Raw genomic sequence first — 20,487 nt, 5'->3', positions numbered from 1 at the left:
ACAGAAAGCAGCTGTGTTGTCAGCAGGTGTTCCTAGAGAGTCCACTGTCTCACTCTCCTCTTCACCCTCTGGTCAACTGCACGACCACTGCTGGTATCTCCTTCCAACCAAGTCTCCCATTTATCTGGGCCGCAGGAGTGTAAAACTATCCCTTGTGACTCAAAAAGTCTACGCAAGTGAGCTGGCACCAAGGGAGGTGTCTGCAGGAGGAGCTGTGTGAACACACCAGTGCACATTAGAGAGTCACACACACCATGCGCATGTACGAACAGGGAGAGGGAGAGCCTTACTCGGCGAGACAGACGCAGTGGTATGCCCAGTTTGTGTCTGCAGTTCAAGAAACTGCTTATTTTCTGTTTCTGTCTCTCCTGTGTGTTTGCTTTTCTTTGTCTGCAATGACGTGATGGCTTGTGTCTCACCCTGGTTGTTTACAGTTACATGTCTGCTCATGCACACAGCACCCACGGCCATCCTCCTGCCTCCCCACCCTGGTTTCCTACCCGCCAGGCAGAGGAGGGTGACAAAGCTTGACTGTTAAGACCATCATAGGAAGCCCACAAAGCCCAGTGGCTGCCTGTAATATTCCAGACTGAGCCAGGCCCAGCAAGACAGGCGAGGTTTCCTCATTTGTCCCTCTGCTCTGACCGAGACACGGACCCCGAGAGCTCGGACAGGGGTTCTCCAGATGAGTGAGGACATGAGAGAGGCCAGTCCCACAGAGACCCAGGCCACTGCAGGGGAAACTGGGTACCATCTAAACTCAGACCAACTTACCTGCAGGTCAAAGAACTTGCTGTACCTCCGGTAGATGGTCTGGGACGTGGAGTCGGACCAGGTCACATTGATGATGTATACCTGTGGAGAAAAGGTAAGATCAAGTGAGTAGGTGGTGAAGGCCAGGCTTCAAGCTGTACCAGGCACCATGTACCATGACTGGGGTTACCCCATGACCATGACCATTCCTATCTCCATCCCCAGAACCCAGCACAGTGTCAGGTATCACACAGATGTACACACATTTATTTACACACACACACACACACACACACACACACACACACACACAAACATCGAGAAGGATATTCAATAAACTACTAAGGATGATTATCTTAGATTAGGATTACAAGTGGTTTTCATTTCCTTCTTTTCTTCATATGTTTTTTATACAATGAACATACATTGGGGTTGTCAAAAATTCCCACTGGTTCTCCAACTCTTAAGTGAATGAGATTCTATAAGAGGTCTTCCCAAATTGCAGGTGTGGGGACCCACACTCTGAAATTCTGCATAAGTAGATCTGGGGTTTCAGGACTTAAGTATCTACATCTTATTTTGTTTTTTAAAGGCTTTATTTTTTTTAAGATTTTATTTATTTATTTGAGAGAAAGAACACAAACAGGGGAGAGGAGCAGAGGACAATCAGACTTCTTGCTGCGTAGGGAACCCAATGCAGGGCCCAATCCCAGGACCCCGAGATCATGACCTGAACTAAGGGCAGACACTTAACTGTCTGGGCCACCCAGGTGCCCCCTAAAGGCTTTATTTTTATCCAGCAGTTTCAGGTTCACAGCCAAACTGAGCAGAAATTACAGAGCGTTCCCGTGCAACCCTGGCCCTCTCCCACCACTTGGGTGGTGCACTGTTAAAACGGGGTATCTATCCTTTTTAACAAACCACTTCTGCTGTAGCTGATCCTCAAACCCACCCTGAAAAGCACATCAGGTGACCATAAGCATGTCAGAGACGTGCAGATTCAGCCCAGTATCCCTACGTCTCAGCTCAGGGCTGGGCACAGGACAGAGTGCGCGCTCAGAAAACATTCTGCTGCACTGAACAATCGAACAGACACCCTGGACGAGAGGCACATTTGCAAGACAGATGTTAGCGCATGTCAGATTTGTAAACTTGTCTGAAATGAAGGCATTTCCAAGACCCCATTCCCAGTGTCACCCTACTTCCTGGGGCTCAGGCTCTCCACAGCTGGTGCCTCAAGCCAGTCTGGCCCAGGAGGTGGGCAGGCCTGCTGGCTGAAGAAGGAGAAAGTCCCCTGCCACACAATCTCTCTGGTGTTAAGGACAACACTGAGACACTGTGGGACCCCTGCCTTGCTTCCTTCCTCCCGAGAGACCGAGCGGCTGTGTCCACAGCTCTGGTTCGCTTCCCAGGGTGCCCATCAGCATCTCCTGGCAGGCTTCACAAAAACGCAGATTTCAGGCTCCTGCCTAGGGATTCTGACTCAGTAGGTCTGAGGGGACTCCACCTGTGAGAAGAAAATGGCCAGCGAAGCCAGGGTCTCAGCCACCGTGAGAAGGAAGGAATGTGAGCAAAGATCCCTTGGCCTCAGGGTAGCTGAAGTCCCCGGATGCCCAGAGCAGGGCTGTCTTAGTCTGTCCCAGCTGCTGTAACAAACTACCATCGACTCGGTGGCTTAAACGACTGACATTTACTTCTCACAGCTATGGAGGCTGGATGTCCATGATCAAGGTTTCCGGTGAGACCGACTTCCTGCCTTCTGGTTGGTCTCCCTGTTCTGTGTCCTTATGTGGTGGAGAGAGGGCGCTCTAGTCTCTTCCTCATCATCTGAGGACACTCACCCCACCCCCTGGGGCTCCATCCTCATGGCGTCATCTAAACCTGATCACTTCCCAAAGGCCCTGCCTCAAACATCACACTAGGGACTAGGGCTCCAACATATGGATTTGGGGGGACACAAATGCACAGGCCACAGCAAGGGTTATGCACAGAGGGGTACGGGGCTTCATGTCTGGCCACTCAGTTAACCTCTAAGCAAACGAGCTCTGAGTCCTCCACCCCTCCTCCCCCACCTGAGCCCCCTCACAGAGTCGCCTCACTCAGTGCAGTGTTCGTTGAGAACTGAAATCGAGGAGAGGGTCATAAAGCAAAGCAAAGAGCGAGGGTTGCCACCTGGACATGGGGTATTCACGACCTGTTTTATGTGACCCTGATAAGAAAGAACGTAAAGTAAGAGGCCATCCCTACCTTCACAAGCCCAACATAAACCACTGACTATGATTATAACAGATAGGGGTGTGCTTTGCTTTAGATCATATATAAATGTCTATCTCATAGAATTAAGGGTAGAAAACATTTAGGTAATGACCACTTCAGTCCAGCACAGTGCAAAGCACTCAGAAGCATTAGCTCATTCCATCGACGACGAAGCTACCATCGTTACCTCCATCCATTCTGTACAGGAGGTAGCTGAGGTTCAGAGATGTTAAATAACTTGCCTGAGGTCACACAGCTAGTAAAATACAGAGCAAAGGACTTGAACCCAGGTCCAGCTGCGTGCAATGGCCATGCTCTGGACCACACTGGATATCTTTCTGCATGTAAATTTCAGAGTGTGGATATGTAAAGCAAACTACTTAATCAGGACTGAAAGACATCTTTCTTAATAAATCTCTAGGTGGCCTGAAAAGTCTGTGTGCCCTTTACAAAGGAGATGGACCTAGAGGAACATGGGGGGGGGGGGGGGGATCGTGTTAATTTTGAGAGAAAGAAGAGGCAGAACTCAGGGCCCAGATGGAAGTCAGTGGTTAGGAATGCTATAAAACCAGAGAAGCACAGAAGAAACCCTCACGCACAACTGGCTTCATTGACTGTGGCCAGATGCTCTGGGGTTTTCACCAGGATTATAACCCATCCTATCCCCCCTGCTGACTCTTGGCTCCTTGACCCCCAAATCCTTCTGGCTCCATCTCCCATCCCACTACATCTCCCCTTCCCACAGGTCCCAGGCAGGGAGCAGATGCTGTACATGGCCAGGTGCTGCCTTCCTGACCTCTGCCTGGGTGGACACACTATAAGGAGGCCCCAAGTGGCAGTGCCCTCCCAGGAGAGAGCCTGTGGGCCATTAGACAGCAGCCTTTCTCCCCGGCCAACCATGCGGGGCCTGGAGGAAGGGCTTAACTGGGGCTTAACATGACCCATGCTCCTTCCTCTTCAGTAATTAGGGGCTTCCCTTCACCTCCCAGGGAGAATTAATTATAGGCTCACAGCCTCCGGCAGCTGGGAGGCGTCTCCATCTGCAGAGGAGGAAACTTAGAGCCAGGATGGTGATTTGCCAAGGAAGAGGCAGACACTCTGGAGTCAGTCACACCTGGGTTTCCCTCTGAGGACCGCCGCTATTGGCTGTGAGACGTCAGCCCAGCCTCTCGGACCCTCAGGCTCCTCCTCTGTTCAGTAGGCACAAGCTTGGGGTCCCCACTATGCTGGTTACCATAGCAGGTATGCTCACTCCATTAGTGCCAGAGCTGGGACAGGAGCCCAGACCTCCCAATTCCCAGGCTAGGACTTACCAGCACACAACCAGAGCACCCTCTCACCCTCTGCACAGAGAACCATCTCTGTCTGACCCTTGACCTGAACCCATCCCAAAGGCAAGCCTCTGGAGAAAATACAGAGGGCAGGGTGGTGGAAGTTGCCCTGTGAGCCCTGCGGGCCACAGCCACCAGGCTGCAACCCGGCCATGCTTCCCCTCAAAACACGTTTCTTTCCTTTTTGGGCAAAGGCTTGCTCTCTGCTTCCCATGCTCTAAGTGAGCATGAGGGGACTCGGGTGCTGCGGTGTGGAAATAAATCCTCACCCAGGTTCCCTCAAACCTTTAGGATTTACCAAAGTCCCCCCAGCCTCCCTCGTGGACTAATGGTCTAAATCAGAGATCTCCCTGGAAACAGAAGCCCAGACGTCTGGGCACAGTCTCCAGACCCCTTTCTTTCATCTAGGCAGCCTCTTGCAAGGGCTCATCTGCTTTCCTCCAAACCTTAAACGTCCTAGATTACCGTTCCAGGTGAGCAAGGCAATTGCAAAATCCCGGCCCAACCCACACAAACCCCAATGCACATTAGATTCTCAAGCCTCTCGGAGCCGGCCCTGCTGGCATGGGAAACCCTAGCGATAAACCCCCGAGAAAGAGCAGGTGGAGGGGAAGGGGGACAGGGCAGAGGTCATCCGAGACAGCCAGCTCTGTTTACCAGGCCTGCGTCAGGGACCCAGATAAATTCTCCTCCGGCTGCAGGAGCGGCCCAGATAACGTTACCCCGCAGCTGGTTCTCAAGAAAGGTTTGCAACTGAACATCCTGCTTCCACACAGTCTACTTGGGGTTATGTTTCCCGAGTGGAGTTTCCCTTACTCTGGATTTTAAAAGCCCATGGATTCTATTTCTCCCGTTTCTGGCCATTTCGGGCAGATGGGAGGCATCTAGGGGGCTCGCTGATGACCAGCAACTGTGTCCAGTTTCTGTCGAAGAGGCCGCTCCAGAGTCTCACATCCACCTGCCCCGCTTATCCTCTACAGAGGAGGGTCCCCACCACAGACACAACCGGGGAAACTCTCAGCAGACCCCCACCACGATGCCTTGGTCCGGCCAGCCCACTCGCTCTGGACCAACTTCCATCTGCTCAGCTCAACAGGCCCAAGAAATGTCTGAGGCTTCCAATCCTTCCAACAAGTAAACAACAAACAACAACTCCAAAGGAGTAAACAACTCCTTTCAACATGTAAGCAGCCATGATGCCAATCAGACTACGGCTTAACTCCAGAGCACTGAAAATGAAGCCCAGCCCAGTTCCTACGGAGGGACATTCACGATTGGACCTGGGCTGCAACAAAAGAATGACCCAAAGATATGGCCCAACCATTCTCAGAAGGCCTACATGGTTAAGTAGAAAGGGCCAGTACACACCTATTGCTCCCTGTGCTGACAAAAGGAGTTAGGAACTATGGAAGAAACCGTGTATCTTCGTGGCACTGTGGCTCTGTTTACTAAGGAAGGTCTTATTTTTTCTGGACCCCTGCCAGCTACCCCTGGCCCCAAGCCAAATGGAAACTCAATGACAATCTTTCTTCACCTGCTCACACCATAGTCCATCAGGTGGCTAGGACTAGGGCCGCTGCATACAGTTGTGTAAGCTGTTCACTGCCCAAAGACTGCCCAGCCAAAGGGCAAGTAGGGGCTGAAATCTCACCTATACCCTTCACCTCAAACTGTGCACTTTGGCTGGAAACTGTAAGCACAGAGAAAAAGGGGTGCCTTATTCTAATGCATATACAGTGCTTCTGGCCAGGACACAGCACCCTGTTGCCCTAGGCGGGGCTGTCACTGATTTGGAGGGCCCTTGAGGTCACAATACATCCTCAGGACCCAGCTCTTCAACTCCCCATGGAGAGATGCTTAACATTTGGAACCGAAGAAATCTGAATAAACACAGCCGGTAAAGGGGAGTTTACATCTGGAGACATGACCATCGCTCTGGCTTCCAGAGGGAGCAGTTCATCATACCAAGTTCTCCAAGAAGATGATGCCAGCCCATCTAAGGTATCAATCAGCTCTAACTTTCTACTCAAAGGGTCCCACGTACTATGCCCTACCCCAGGGATGGGAGGCATGGAACATAAGTTCCAAATCAGGCCAGACTGATCCTTGAGGTCCAAACTACCTTAGCAAGGCAGAGGACCCCAGGGCTGCTGCCCCAAATGCAAGTGGCTACACCAAAGGCTGGGCCAATCAATACCCCCTTTCCTCCCAGTTAGGCCCACTGAGTCCCACAGTAAGCAGTGAAGGCCATGGGGTCAAAGACTCTTCTTGACCACACCCAGATAGAAATCCCCAGAAGCCAACATCTGACCTGGGTCCACTAGCCGAGCATCTAGCCATCTCTTGCAGTGCTCCTAGTCTGATTTCCACAATTAGCCAGTTATTGTATCTGCCTTTATTTGCTAATTATTGGCTCAGAACAACCCAGCACCGGACACATGTTACGTCCCTGCGGATTTAACATGGCTGAGTATGTACCCACCCCACCAAGAGCAAGGGCAGCAAACGTCTTCTCCAGCTGCTCTGGTGTCCCCCAGAACCGCCAGTCCACAGGGCACACTGAAATGATGAGTGACTGGTGGGTCTATCGCGTGAAAATCCATGCGGTATAAAGCACCAATGAGGTTAAAAGCAGCAACACTTGGGGACTATCCCACTCACCCCCAAAAGCAAATCCCCAGTGGCCAACGGGGGACTACAAATACATCCGGTTCAGTGCAAGGGTCTTGGCCAACCTAAAACCCGGTTGGCAAGATCAAGTTTAATAGCGTGTGGCTACTTGGCTAAAGTTTCTGCTCACTCCCAGGGTATGGCCCTATTAAAATTCCAAGCCCTCCTCTAGGGTGGGTACTTGTTCTAGGGGTGGGGAGGATGGTGACGCTACAGATTTGGGGAACAAACACCACCTAGTAGCTTAGCCTGGAGGGTGCCCCCCACCCCAGTGCGCACACACGCAGGTTGACCACAGGATTAATGACCAGTTGGTGGAACCTTTCCTGTGCTCACACCCCCCCTATTCCAGGGTCACGCTGGACCTCACGTTTTTGCACCAGTCACAGCAACTGACGCAACCCCAGGAAGGCTCTGGGAGAGATGGGGCGTATGCTGGCAGAATGTTCCTCCCAGAATTACCTGTTCACCGGTCACCAAAACATAGCCCCCACCACAGCTGGCCTGCACCAAATGGCCCTCACCTGGGAGAAAGGGCTTTTTGGAGGGGTTTGGAGAGGGGAGAGCGGGCTCCTGTACCTTATCAAATACCTTCGAGAGTGTTTAGTGGGTGCCCATCTCACAGTGTGGGTACCTGCTGTTGTCTGCAGGGATCACGGCCTTGATTCCTTATTTAACTTGAAAGGTAGTGGGTAGGTAAGAGGGTCTGGAAAAGCCTCCGTATCACTTGCAGCTCCACTTACGGGTGGGGCGACCAGCTGTAACCTCACTTCCGGGTTGTTGTTAGGATTCAGGAGCTAACCCTGTATCTCCCATTAGCACAGAAGCTCCCCAAAGGCAGATTATGGCATCCTAATGTTCCCAATGACACTACGCCTAAGAGGTGCTCACTTAATGTCCCTTAAGTAAGGGGAGGAATAAAACAACCAACAAACACTGAGCGAGTGCTTACCTAGTACCTGGTTTTGTGCCAAGCTAACGCCAAGGCAATGTCCCCCGACCTCCAGGCCCTTCCAGCTCAGCCTGACAAATCAAGTAGGGAAACAGTGCAAGAAGGAGTCACAGGGCGCCAACACGTGGGGCTCGGAAAGGACCAAAGGCAGTGCTGGCACCACGGAGGGGGAAGACCGCTTTGAAGGCATTCAGTGAGTTTAAATATTGGCTCTAACATTTCTGTGCTGTGTGGGCTGGGGCAAGTGTCTTGAATTCTCTGAGTCGGGGTTTCCCCAGCTGCGGCGTGTGGTCTCTAATGGGAGTCTCTCGTTAAATGTGATGATGGACACAGGACCCATGGCAAGCGCCCAACGAACATTCCCAGGAAGAGAGAAGGTGCGAACCAACTTCTTTCCCTTTGTGTGAGACGTGGAGCGTGACGCCAGGAAGTGGAACAGGAGGGGAGTGGGGAGTGGCAGACAGGGACACAGATGGGCGAGGACGGACACACGTGTGCGCACACGCACGCCCGCACGCCCATGCACGAGGGCACGCTGGCAACGGAACCAGAGTTGGCCTGGGAGAGCAGAAGGGCAAACACTGACTGCTGCCTGGAGCTAGGAAAACAATGGCCGCCCTCAGGAGCCCCCCGCTGAAAGGATGGGTGAGCTGTGCCAGGCCCCTCTGGGTCAGAGGCTTTTTTTTTTCTTCTTTATTTTACGTTTCCTGGAGGGGGAAATGAGTGTCTAAAGTTGGAACTCCCAGGATTTACAAACCCTCCATGGACCTTAAAAGAAGTTTCCGCTGTCAAAGCTCTGTGTATATGACCACCAGAACCAGGAGACGAACAGTAAGAGACTGTTCTTAGAAACTTTTTCTCATATGCACCAATTATTGGTTTCATGAGGAAGAACTCAAATAGCCACGCCAACTTCACGGGGCATTTACTGCATTCCAGGCATTGCTAAATAAACACTTTATTCGGATCATCTCAGTTCATCCTTGCTACCACTTTTGATCCACAAATGAAGACACCTAGAGAGGTAACTGGTCTACCTAGTCGTACTGGTGGCATGTCCCGGAGCTCGGCTTCAAGCGTGACGCTGACTTCATAGCCAGACCACATCAGCCTCTTCAATAACTACATCAGATGGCCTGGAACAAGGCAGACTCCCTGCCCCAAGGCTCTGCGCTCCTGCTTCTATCTGCGGCTCTGTTAGGGGTGGCTTCGCCTATGGGTGAGCTATGCGGCAGTCCTGAAGTCACCCATGCGGCAGGCGGATAAGGAGGTCTGCAGGGGACCGCACTCTATTTTACATGATCTGAGTTCATCACGTCAGCTCCATGAAAAGCTGTTACTCACTCTGAGCCGCACTCGCCAGCCATAAAATAGGGATGCTGAGAGCTGCTGCACTGTGAGGATTAATGAGAACACAAAACCCACCTCCAGTGCCCCAGACACCACAGTTGCTCAATAAATGTGATCTCCCTTTCCCATCCTCCCTCCCTCAGAGTGACTGGCATGGTCTTTTGCACTTGGAATTTGAGGCTCCTCCCTAGAAGTTTCTGGAGAAACCAATTAGCACTGCATCTTGAAAGGAACCCACTTTGGGTTTCTAGAGCTCTGGACATGGTTCCCACTCCACGCTTTCCAGAGTTCCTGAGGGCATCCGGTTGAACCTTTGTACCTTCGCCCCTCCAACTGTGCCACCACCCTCTGGTCCCAAGCCAGCTTATCAGAGCAGACAGGTCTGACCACCTTGCACCAGCAGGTGCTCCAATGGAGAGGCAGCAAATGGGCAGCAGACATCTTGGCTAATGCCCAGGACTCCGGGGTGTGTGGCAGTGTGCCCAGACTAGGGGAAGGAGGCTCACCCTATTATGAAAATCGAGAAAAACTCTAGATGCACCCTGACATTCAGAAGCTAGAGTCTGGAAACCTTAAACATATCCTCTCCTGAACTATAGAGAGGGTCATGCTCCTGAGCTTCTGCCGGGCTTGGACACAGCCCAGTGGGTCGAGGAAAAGGTTAGAAATGAGGATTCTCACTCCACACACTCTCCAATCAATGACTGACCTGGACCCACTGACCAGGACACACACATCCTGTGAACGTGCCCCACTCCCTCATCACACCCGAGAGAGCAAGGCAAAGGTTAACACACACAGCCTGGCTTCCTCTTCCTGGGAAACAGAGCAGCCGGGCAAGGCCAGAGGCCAGCGGTCCCCTCCACACACAGCATGCAGGGGAAATGACCCCAGTGTTTCCTCCCCGCCATCTGACACTCTCACACCTTCCTCTCTACTGTGCTCAGCAAAGCTCGATTTTGACAAGGGGCAAATAGCTGTCATCAGGAATTTTGTTGCAAGGGACAGCTTGGACAACCGTTTTGGAAAGCATTTTGGCAATCTCTATCCCAAACTTACATTGTCTTTGACTCAGCAATTTTACCTCTAAGAATTTATCCACACAAGTGTGTGTGTGTGTGTGTGTGTGTGTGTGTAGGTGTGCATATGTGTGTACGTGTTGTATTTATGGATATAAAGATGTTTACAGCAGCCCTGTTTGTAAAAATAAGGAGAAAGTAAGGAATACTGAATGGGGATTTTAAAAAATGGTCAAATGAATTATGATTCACACACTTATTAAAGAGAAGGTGGCTCTTTCTGCATCATTTTGGTAAAATGTCCACACCACACTGAGAAAAGAAAAAAAATTACGAAAGAGTACATATACAATATGATTAGATGTATTTGGGGAGATGTGTGTGTATGGGGGTTTGTGTATGTGAACGTGCATGCACATTTGAAAAGTCTGGGGGAAAATGCAAATTGTTAAGTGGTTATTTGGGTTAAGCGAAGGAGAAACAATAATTTCACTTTACACTTTATACATTTCTATTGTATTTCTTTTGAACATGTATGGCTTTCATAATTAAAAGCAAAATTTCCATCTTATAAAATAACTGTGTCCTCTTAGCTGCTGAGAGTTCCTAAATATTTATTCTGCTAAAATCCAACGTTTGCTCATTCTTGGGGAGTTTTAGGGGAATTCAAGTTCAATGTTGAGCCCTTGAAACCAAGGTCTGCAACCCTGAGTACACATACAATCACCTGGAGGGCTTTAAAAACTCCGCCTCCCCAGGCCTCATCCCCCACCCCTGCCCCACATACCATTTAAATCAGAAACTTGAAGGATGGGGTGGACAAGGGTAGTTGGCAGAGCTCCCCAGGTGACCCTACTGGTTGTTACAGGTTGGGAACCACTATGGTGAAACCATACTAAAAACAGCACTGAACTAGCGGGAGAAATACATATTAAACAGAAAGCAGTACGATAGCATAACTGTACTATTAACAGTCAGCTCTGCCTTCAAGAGGGCTAGCAAGAGAGCTTGTACTTGGTGATTTTTCTGAAAGTTTTGCCTCCAGTTTTGGAATTTGCCAGCTCAAATGGGGGAAAAGAAAACAACGGGCTCATTTGTTCTGAGCTATGGCTGTGTCTTGCTTTCTTTGGCAGCCTGTGACCATCCTCACCTCCCCAGAACCTACATCAGTGACTGAGGGGTCAGAGTTCAGCCCTTTTTGGCTCCAGGAGGAACAGCTGAAAGAATTAGAGGTGCTGAACCCAGAAAAGGCATTTAAGAGACACATGACAGCTGGTTTCATACATTTAAAGGGCTACAAATATGGGAGATTGAATGGCAGTTGTACCCAAAGGACAGTGGTGGATAATGAGGGAAAATTATACGAAAGTGGGTCTTTGCCTAATGTCAGGAGGAACCTTCCAGCCAGAGGGGCCGAAGGATGGTAGGGGCTGTCTTGGGAAGTAATGGGATAGTCAGGGCAGGAGATGAGTGACCTCCTGTCTGGGATGTTGCTGGAAAATCCCTTCCCACCGAGCCGTCCAACTTCCAACTCTCTGAGGCCAGAAAAAAACAAAGTTTTCACAAAATCCACCAGGAATGCAGCCCCTGTAACAAACAGTTTTCTGCTCTCCACAAATATAGCCTGAGCACCAGCTGAGGGCCGGGCTCTGAAGTAGATGCTGGACAGATGGGCAGTGAGCCAGACAGCCTGTCCTCATGGAGTTTGCACGGGGAACGTCAGGTGCACATACGATCATTTCTGAGGGTCCAATAGAACCGAGTGCAGTGACAGAAACTGGCTATATTAGACACATGGTCAGGGAAGGCCTCTCTCGGGAGTGGCTATTTGAGTTGAGACCTAAATGCAGAGAGCAAAGTACGGCTCCCCCACTGGGGAGGTGGGTGGGTGGGACCTCAGTTTGACTCAATCCCAAACTGCAAGGGAACCCACCCTCACATCATCTACAAAAGTTAACTCAAAATGAATCAAATACCTCCGTGTGAGCGATACAACTGTAAAAGTCTTAGAAGAAAATCGAGGTACAAATCTTCATGACCTTGGACTAGTCAATGGTTTCTAACCTCTGACACCAAAAACAGCAATCAAATAAATTGGACTTCAAGATTGAAAACTTTTGTGCTTCAAAGGACACCAGCAAGAAAGTGAAAAGGCAATCTAAGAGAACAGGAGAAAATATTTGCAAATCATGTATCTGATAAGGGACTTGTACCTAGAATAAAGAACTCTTACAACTCAATAGTTAGATAAATAACCCAACCTAAAAATGGCCAAAGGATCTGAATGGACTTTTCTCCAAGAAGATACATGAGGGGCCAATAAGCACAAGGAGAAGCTCAACATCACTGGCCACCACAACAATGCAAATCAAAACCACAGACTGAAATACCAAATCATGTCCTCTTAGGATGGCTATAGTCAAACAGAATAGTAAGTGCTGCCAAGGATGTAGAGAAATTCTAACACACCACACAGAATCACCATACGACCCAGCTATTCTATTCCAAGGTATCTGCCCAGGGGAAATGAACACTCACATCCACATAAAAACTTGTACACAAATGTTCACAGTGGCCTGGCACTGTAAAATATGTATGATAACCAAAAAGTGAAAACTTAATGTCCACCAACTGATGAATAGATAAGTAAAATGATGTGTCACAGGGGGCCTGGGTAGCTTAGTCGGCTGAGCATCCGACTCTTGATTTCAGCTCAGGTCATGATCTTGGGGTCGTGAGATCGAGCCCCAGTCAGGCTCTGTGCTCGGTGGGGAGTCTGCTTGAGATTTTCTCTTTACCCCTCCTCCTGCTCGCTCTCACTTTCTCTCTATATATAAGAAATAAATAAATCTTTTTTTTTTTTTTAAATGATGTGTCCAGCCATACAATGGAACATTATTCGGTTATAAAAAGTACTGATACTGATACTGATACTGTAGCATGGTACTGATACATGCTACAACAGGAATGAACCTTGAAAACATTATTCTAAGTGAAAGAAGCAGACACCAACGGCCACATTTCATAAGATCCCATTTATGTGAGATGCCCCAAATAGACAAATCTGGAGAGATGGTAATAGATGAGTGGTTGCCTAAGGCTGTGGGTGGTGGCATTAGGGGAAACAGAAAGTGATTGCTAATGGGGTTACCCCAAAAAGGGCTGATGAAATGTTCTAAAATTGACAGTGGTGATGACCACATGTTATCTGTGAATATAGTAAAAACCACTGAACTGTATGCTTTGAAGTAGTAAATTGTATGGTAGGTGAATTATATCTCAATAAAGCTGTTTTTAAAAATATTGGAAAGGAAAAGATGTCACTCTCAGTTAAGGGGTTCTTGCCAGGTGGACTCCATTTCTCCATCCTTGCAGTGTGTCTAATTCCTTCAAGGCCCAATCAGGACCCACCGCCTCCTAGAAGCCTCCCAGGACTGCCTCAGCCCCCATGCTCTCTCTACCCCCTTCATCTGGCCCACAGCCAGCTTGTATAGGTAAGGGTCAGGTCCCATCCATCAGTCTCAGAGAAGATGAATCCTGGGGCTCTGACCCTCATGTTGCAGATCACCAACACTGGCACGTAGTAGGTGTGCCTGGCTTAGAATGCACCTAGCTTCCCAGGCCCGGTAAGAAGACACCAGGTCCTCTTTCACAGATGAGTGGAAAAAACTGATGCCAGAAACATCCTGCTCTCTTTGCCTGGAGAGTTCGCTGGCCCCGGCAGAGCCTGGCGTGCAGTGAAACTTTCCCAATCAAGCAGCAAAACCGGGAACACCGTCAGCTCCTGTTTGGCTTCCAGGATAGAGAAACTGCATTTCAAATCTGCTAACCCTCCTCTGATGCTGGAAGCGTCCACAGGAGAGTAATTGCTGGACGAGGTGAAGTCTGCTCACCTCCTTTAGAAGCATATTTCTCTGTTCACGATCCTGACTGACCCTGGAGTCTGGCCCAGCCTCCTTTCTTCTGGTCCCACCCAGTCCTTGCCCCCCATTCCAGGCCTATTAGCCTCTCAGCCCAGGGTCTATTCCCCCTCTCCGCAAACCCTTAGGGGCACACACCACTCCAGCACCCCTTCAGAACCAAAGACCCAGATTGCCAATTTCACGTGAACCCATTCCTCCATCCCATTCCCAGAACTGTCCTCAACCGAGTCATAGACCCCTTGTAAGCAAGTATTTTATCTCGACTTCCCTCATTTTCCCTACAATATCTAAGGATACTGGGCACCTGGTAGATCGTCAATAAAGACTTGGCACTGTCGTCTGATAAAATTCAGCTCCATCCAGTAAAGAAGGATTGAGAGCTTACCATGTCGCTGGGCTCTGCACGGGACCCTGGTGGCCCCAAGTCAAATAAAAGATAGTTCTGACTCCAGGGTAGCTCCCAGACTGGTGAGGAAGAGCGGCACTGGTGCATAATTTGCTGTGGAAGCTAGATTGAGAGATGCGCATGATCATGGGGGAACCCAGAGGAGGGGCACCAAGCTGGGCCAGCTTCCTGGAGGAGGTGGTGCTGGAGGTGAGGGGAAGGGTGAAAGATAAAGAAAAAGAAGGTAAGCCAGGTGACAGTGAGGTCACCTTTGTCTGGCAGGGGACAGTGGTGGAGGGCACATATACCCTGAGTTGGGTGGAGAGCCAGGAGTAAGAGGGGGGTGGCTGGCACCTGACGCCCAAGGCAGTGAGCACCAGGAGGTGAACTGAGAGTCCTTGGCTCTGGGGCTTGAGGGAATGATGCAGGCAGAAGAGAGAAGGAAGGGAGGAAGGCAGAGCAGCAGAGGTCAGGGCTGGAGTGTTTCTCAAGTAGGCATCCTGGAGTGGTGGGGCTGGAGAGGGAGGGAAGAAGGGGCATGGGGGAGATCTAAGGTCCAAAGGAGGGAGAGGTGAGGATGAAGCAGCCTGGAAGGAACGGAGGGGGTCCAGGGGGAAGAGAGACATGAAGGTTAGGTCAGGCTGGTCATGAGAGAAGGAGCGTATGGAAACGCATGGGGTCTGCTAAGGGCCCGGGTGGGAAATCTCCAGACATCTCCGGGCGACCCTGGGTGAACCCAGTCAGGATGCAGGGGAATGACTGGAACGGATCTCAGGGATGGGACTGGGGGGAACACAGTTCCTGGCAGTGCATGGGGTGCTTGGCGGCTCGCTAGCAGATGGCCGACACCCAGGGCCATTCTGTGCAGCTGAGGTGTAAGCAACTTTTGGAAAAGGAGAGGGACCAAGCACTACAAGTCCAGGGCTTTGTTTTATGCTCCATTCACTCCCCGGGTCCAGCTCTGAGAGCAAACCTTATAAACCTCCCCTGCCTCCCCCAGCCTTGGCTCTGAATCCAGAGCCATAGGGAAGGGAGTACCAGGTCACGTCTTCTGGGGCCCCACCCCCCCTTCTCCCTGCCCTTTCCTGCCGGGAGGCTGGAGGAGACCCCCTTCTCTGCCACAGCCAACTCCAGAACGTCATTTGCTCTGGGGTCCCCTCAGGGAGGAGGAGGAGGGACCTGCCAAGCCACGCACAGCGCCTGGGGAAGCCTGCCAGAGGCTGCATCTGGCTGGCTTCCCGCACTGATTCCCCATCTGGCCCAGGCTCGGAGGTGAGACGAGAAACACACAGCCGGCCTTCTCCCCCAGGGCCCCCCAAAGTCACGTCCTCCAGGCATTCCCTGAGGGGGAGTGGCCCCCTCCCTCTGACCTCAGCCTGTTTCACTTGGCCAGAGCCCACCTCTAGGGAATAGGCCCCCTCCCCACCTCTTCGCTCACACCCAGGCCCATGCAGGGAAAGGCGTGAGCTGCGGATTCCAGCCCTCCCAGGCTGCACACCAGAGCCCCAAATCAGGGCCCGCCCCTCTTAGCCCCGTCTTCCAAGATGCCAGCTGGGCTGCAGAGGGGGGCTGGGGGTTGGGGTGCTCCTCCAGACACGGCAGCCTCCATCTTCCTTGCCCTACGTGGGGACTCGCCTCTAGCATCAACAGAGGAATCCAGTTTGGGGAGAAGAGACTCGGAAGCCCCGCGTGTGGTGCCCAACAGCTGCCGGGATGAAATGCTAGCTCTGCCTCTTACCTGATCTAAGGTTTTGCACAACTTATCTAATTTCTCAGAGTCTCCACTTCCTTGCTTATAAACTGAGGAAACTGCTCTGGCCAGTCTGAGTGAAGACTAAAGGGGAAATGCATGCAAAGGGCTTAGTCCACACCTGGCCTACAGTAAACACCCAATGCATGGTGGTTCACCCCTTTCGTTCCTGGCTTCCTCCTGGTGGGGGGCGGTGCCCAAGCAGGGAGCCCCACCTTCACCATGACCGTGGGCCGGCTCCGAGAGCAAGTGGTGGATCTACAATTATTTTATTCTTTTTTTTTTTTTTTAAAGATTTTATTTATTTATTTGACAGAGAGAAATCACAAGTAGATGGAGAGGCAGGCAGAGAGAGAGAGAAGCAGGCTCTCTGCTGAGCAGAGAGCCCGATGCGGGACTCGATCCCAGGACTCTGAGATCATGACCTGAGCCGAAGGCAGCGGCTTAACCCACTGAGCCACCCAGGCGCACGACAATTATTTTATTCTTGATTTTACCTTTCTTTTTTATGTTTACACCTATTTATTCTGGATGCACCCCCCCCTCCCCAAGCATCGGGGTGGAGGGGAGAGCCACTCTGTTACACCTGTTAACAGCGAGAACCCCAAGAAGCTCAGAGTGAACCCAGGACAGCTCAGTGGGGGGCAAAGAGGCTCCCTTCCAACTCACAACCCCAGGGGAAAGGGATCTAAGTGCCTCTAAGCCCCCTTAGAGACCATTCCAGCACCCTCAGAAACAACCCTCTAAATCCAGAATAATGAATTAAGCCACCCGACAGAAAAATCTGAAATGAGCCAAGAACGTAAATAGGCATTTACCAAAAAAGAAATCCACATGGCCAATCCATGAAATGAGACTCAACCCCATGTGTCGATGGAAAAAAGAAATCAGAGCTACAAGACATTATTTTTCTTTTGCTGATTGGCAAAACATTCACATTGTTAAGTCCCAGGGCCGAGGAAGGTATGAGGAAACAGATACGTCTCCGATGCTGTAGGAGGGATGCGAATTCTTTCAGGAGGGCCCTTTGCCAACATACATTAAAATGAGAAATGCAAACTCTTTGACCCACCAATTCCCCTGCTAGAAATTTATCCTGGGGATAAACTCACAAAAGTGTGTCAAGTTGTATGTTCAGGGACATTGTTGGCAGTATCCATCAAGTTGTTCCAGGATATCCTCGGAATTAAATTCTTTGCAACTGTCCCAAGAGCGAGAGCATCTAGGTTCGCCCGTTGGAACGTTAGGCCAAGGGAGATGGGGGAAGAACAAGGTGCCAGAGAATCCTTTCTGCATAAATACTCTTAAGGCAGAGCTGGCTCTGTCTAAGAAGGGGCCATTCCTTACCCTGGTCTTTATCCACCTGGCTTTAACCCTTCCCTTAAAGGGCTGAGATCCTGGTGCTGGTGGGCCAAGCCACAGAGTACTGCAAGGTTCATGGCACCTAAGAAGCCATCCTTAGCAAGTGCCAAGCAGGCTCGATGCTGGAGGCAGCCACACATACAGGAGCTCCGGGCATGAGAAGTGTCTCCATTTAATAGAAGAGGATGCTGAGGGCCTGAGAGGGCACGTGCCTCCCCCAAGGTCACCCAGCCAGGAGGCGGTAGGCTTGGATTCCCCCCACTGTGTTCTTTCCAGCTTACAGCATAGCCTTGAGCCTTATATTATGCCTCTCTGACTCCTGGAAAGCTGAGGGAGCCTGGGGATCCCAGGGAAAAGGAGGCAGCCTGCAGAGGGTGCTGAGCTGAGGGAGGGAGGGTTAGTGGGTAGGGGGGCGGGCCTCAGTGGGACCAGCCCCGCCAGGCCAGTCATTGCACCAAGGCCACACTCACTACTGCAGTGATGAGAAAACACATGTCAGCACTCACACCCGACGTCCCCACCAGGCAGTGCTCCCACCTGCCGTCCTCAGCCTCAACTGGTGGCCACCCCCCAGCCCCTTAGGAAGAAACTCAGAGGCTTGCCAGGCTATTTTGAAAGCTTGACGCCTTGCAGAATGTGCCGGATAGGGCTCTCTCCGGGGAAACCTTTCACCCATGGACCCTCTAGAACCACATGGTCTCTTCCCTTTGTAGAAATGTGCAGAGGACGGAGAAAACGTCCAGTGGGACTCAGAAGAAGAAAGGGAAAAGATGGAGTTTGGTTCTGTCACTGGCTTTGGCCAACTTCTCTCACCCTTCAGGCCTCAGTTTCCTTGTCTTTAAAATGGGAAGACACGGGAAAGGGAGGAGTTGGAATATGGCCGCGGGTGTCTCCCTCCACTTCTAACATTCTCTGTGCTCTGGGCACTTCCAGGGCTGGGGGAGGTTTAACCAAGGAATGCTGTGGCAGGCCAGAGCTCGGCCCCTGCTGCCCACAACTCCAGCTTCCAGCACACAGGCTGAGTCAGATGGGAGGGGAAGGCGATTTGAGGTCAGAGGCTGGGCTTTGTGTCCAGCTTGGTCACCACAGGCTCTGTGACCTTGGGCCTACAAGTTCTTAGGCTCTAGAGGAGGTCTGGGGTGGCAAGCAAGCATTCAGCAAGGCTGAGCACGGGCTGCTGGTCTGAGGGACCACCACCCACCGTGTCCTCAACCCTAAGGCCTGATGCTCTCCCCGTGACATGAGTGGGGGGTCTCAGCAGAGGAGCTGAGGAAGCAAGAACACTGTCCCCCGAACGTCAACCACAGCTGGAAAGGGTCAGTATTGGCCAATCAGAGAACAAGAGAATCAGACTCTCAGGACCAGAAAGGGACCCAAAAGGACATTGAGTCCTGCCCTGTGCTTGCCTATCTCCAGCGGTGATGGAGACATTATCAGGGAGTCAATCACTCCGTTCAATCTCTGGCATCAGACCGTCTAGGACGTTCCTCCTTACGCTGACCTGAATCTACTTCATGCTCATTCCTGCCGGACCCACCAGCTCTGCGCCTGGGCCACGGAGAACAGACCAAACTCTCCTACCGGAGGTCATCTCACACCCCCTCTCTCCCAGCACCTCCTCTGCTCAAGGCTAACCTCCCCCCCTTCCTCTGGTTGATCCCTGTGACCTGGGTCTACCACCACCCAGGCTGCCCTCCCTGTGCTCCGCTCTCCCACAGGGTCCACTGGAGCCCAGCCTACCCTGCAAGGTGCACATACCCTGAGAGGACAGAAGGGAAACAGGCTCTCCCCGCCTCCCTCCCTCTACACTTCCTAGACCCTGAACTTGCGGGCGTGCATCCGAAGATATGTGAATGCTGTGGAAGTGTGCCCAGCGTGTGTGTGTAGCCCTCACGCTGCGGACTTCCTCTGAGCTTCCAGGCAGCCCAAACCCTGACATCTGGCACGCCCGCTCCCAAGCAAACCAACCTCACTGCCTGCACGTGGCCCACTGATCTCTTGGACCAAAAAACCCGACACATTTCTGCCTCCCCGAATACAATCTCCTTCAGGTAGTTTTGGAAGCTGACTTGTGATCTGAAGCACTCTCTCTCCTTTCTCCTTGGGTCCCCTGTAAATGTGAGCAGGGTGATATCATCATCCCAAGTCATGCACAAGCCTTTTCGGTCAGAGACAGAGAACAGAGCCCTGCGGTCACCCCCAGAGACTTCCCTTCGGGTCAGCGCTGACACACGTAGTTCACTTCTGTACGAAGTGAAGGGCTCCTGGGGAAATCACAGTTGTCTATAACCAACTGTCTTATTTTTCAAACGGTAAGAGGAGCTCTCCATACAAAAGAATCTTCAGCAAGTTTCTTCACAAAACAAGAAATCCTCTTGTAAATTAAGTCGTAAATTGACCTGTTGTGTACACCTGGAATCTCGGGAAATCTAGCCAATGAAGAGGCCTACGTTTGCTCCGGACTCACTCCGTACTGGACTTTTTTTTTTTTTTAAATTTTATTTATTTATTTTACAGAGAGAGATCACAAATAGACAGAGAGGCAGGCAGAGAGAGAGGGGGAAGCAGGCTCCCCGCTGAGCAGAGAGCCCGATGTGGGACTCGATCCCAGAACCCTGAGATCATGACCTGAGCCAAAGGCAGCAGCTTAACCCGCTGAGCCACGAGGCACCCCCGTGCTGGACTCTTGACAGAACTCCTCAGGCACTCTGGCACATCCGTGGTATTGTCACTCCC

The 20,487-nt window shown here is 51.2% G+C and overlaps 1 protein-coding gene across 3 annotated transcripts in view; it reads right to left on the bottom strand.

Moving 5' to 3' along the window:
• Positions 1-20,487, bottom strand: part of SH3PXD2A (SH3 and PX domains 2A) — a 230,145-nt gene that overhangs the window by 176,357 nt on the left and 33,301 nt on the right. For all 3 annotated transcript variants that reach the window (XM_059173298.1, XM_059173300.1, XM_059173299.1), the window contains exon 2: positions 775-855. In XM_059173298.1, the coding sequence (XP_059029281.1) occupies positions 775-855 (81 nt within the window). The remainder of the gene's footprint in view (positions 1-774; positions 856-20,487) is intronic.

This window comes from Mustela lutreola, chromosome 4 (genome assembly GCF_030435805.1).
Source record: "Mustela lutreola isolate mMusLut2 chromosome 4, mMusLut2.pri, whole genome shotgun sequence".
NCBI lineage: Eukaryota > Metazoa > Chordata > Mammalia > Carnivora > Mustelidae > Mustela > Mustela lutreola.
Note: the sequence above shows the minus strand (reverse complement) of the source record. Positions and strands in the feature narration are given on the sequence as shown.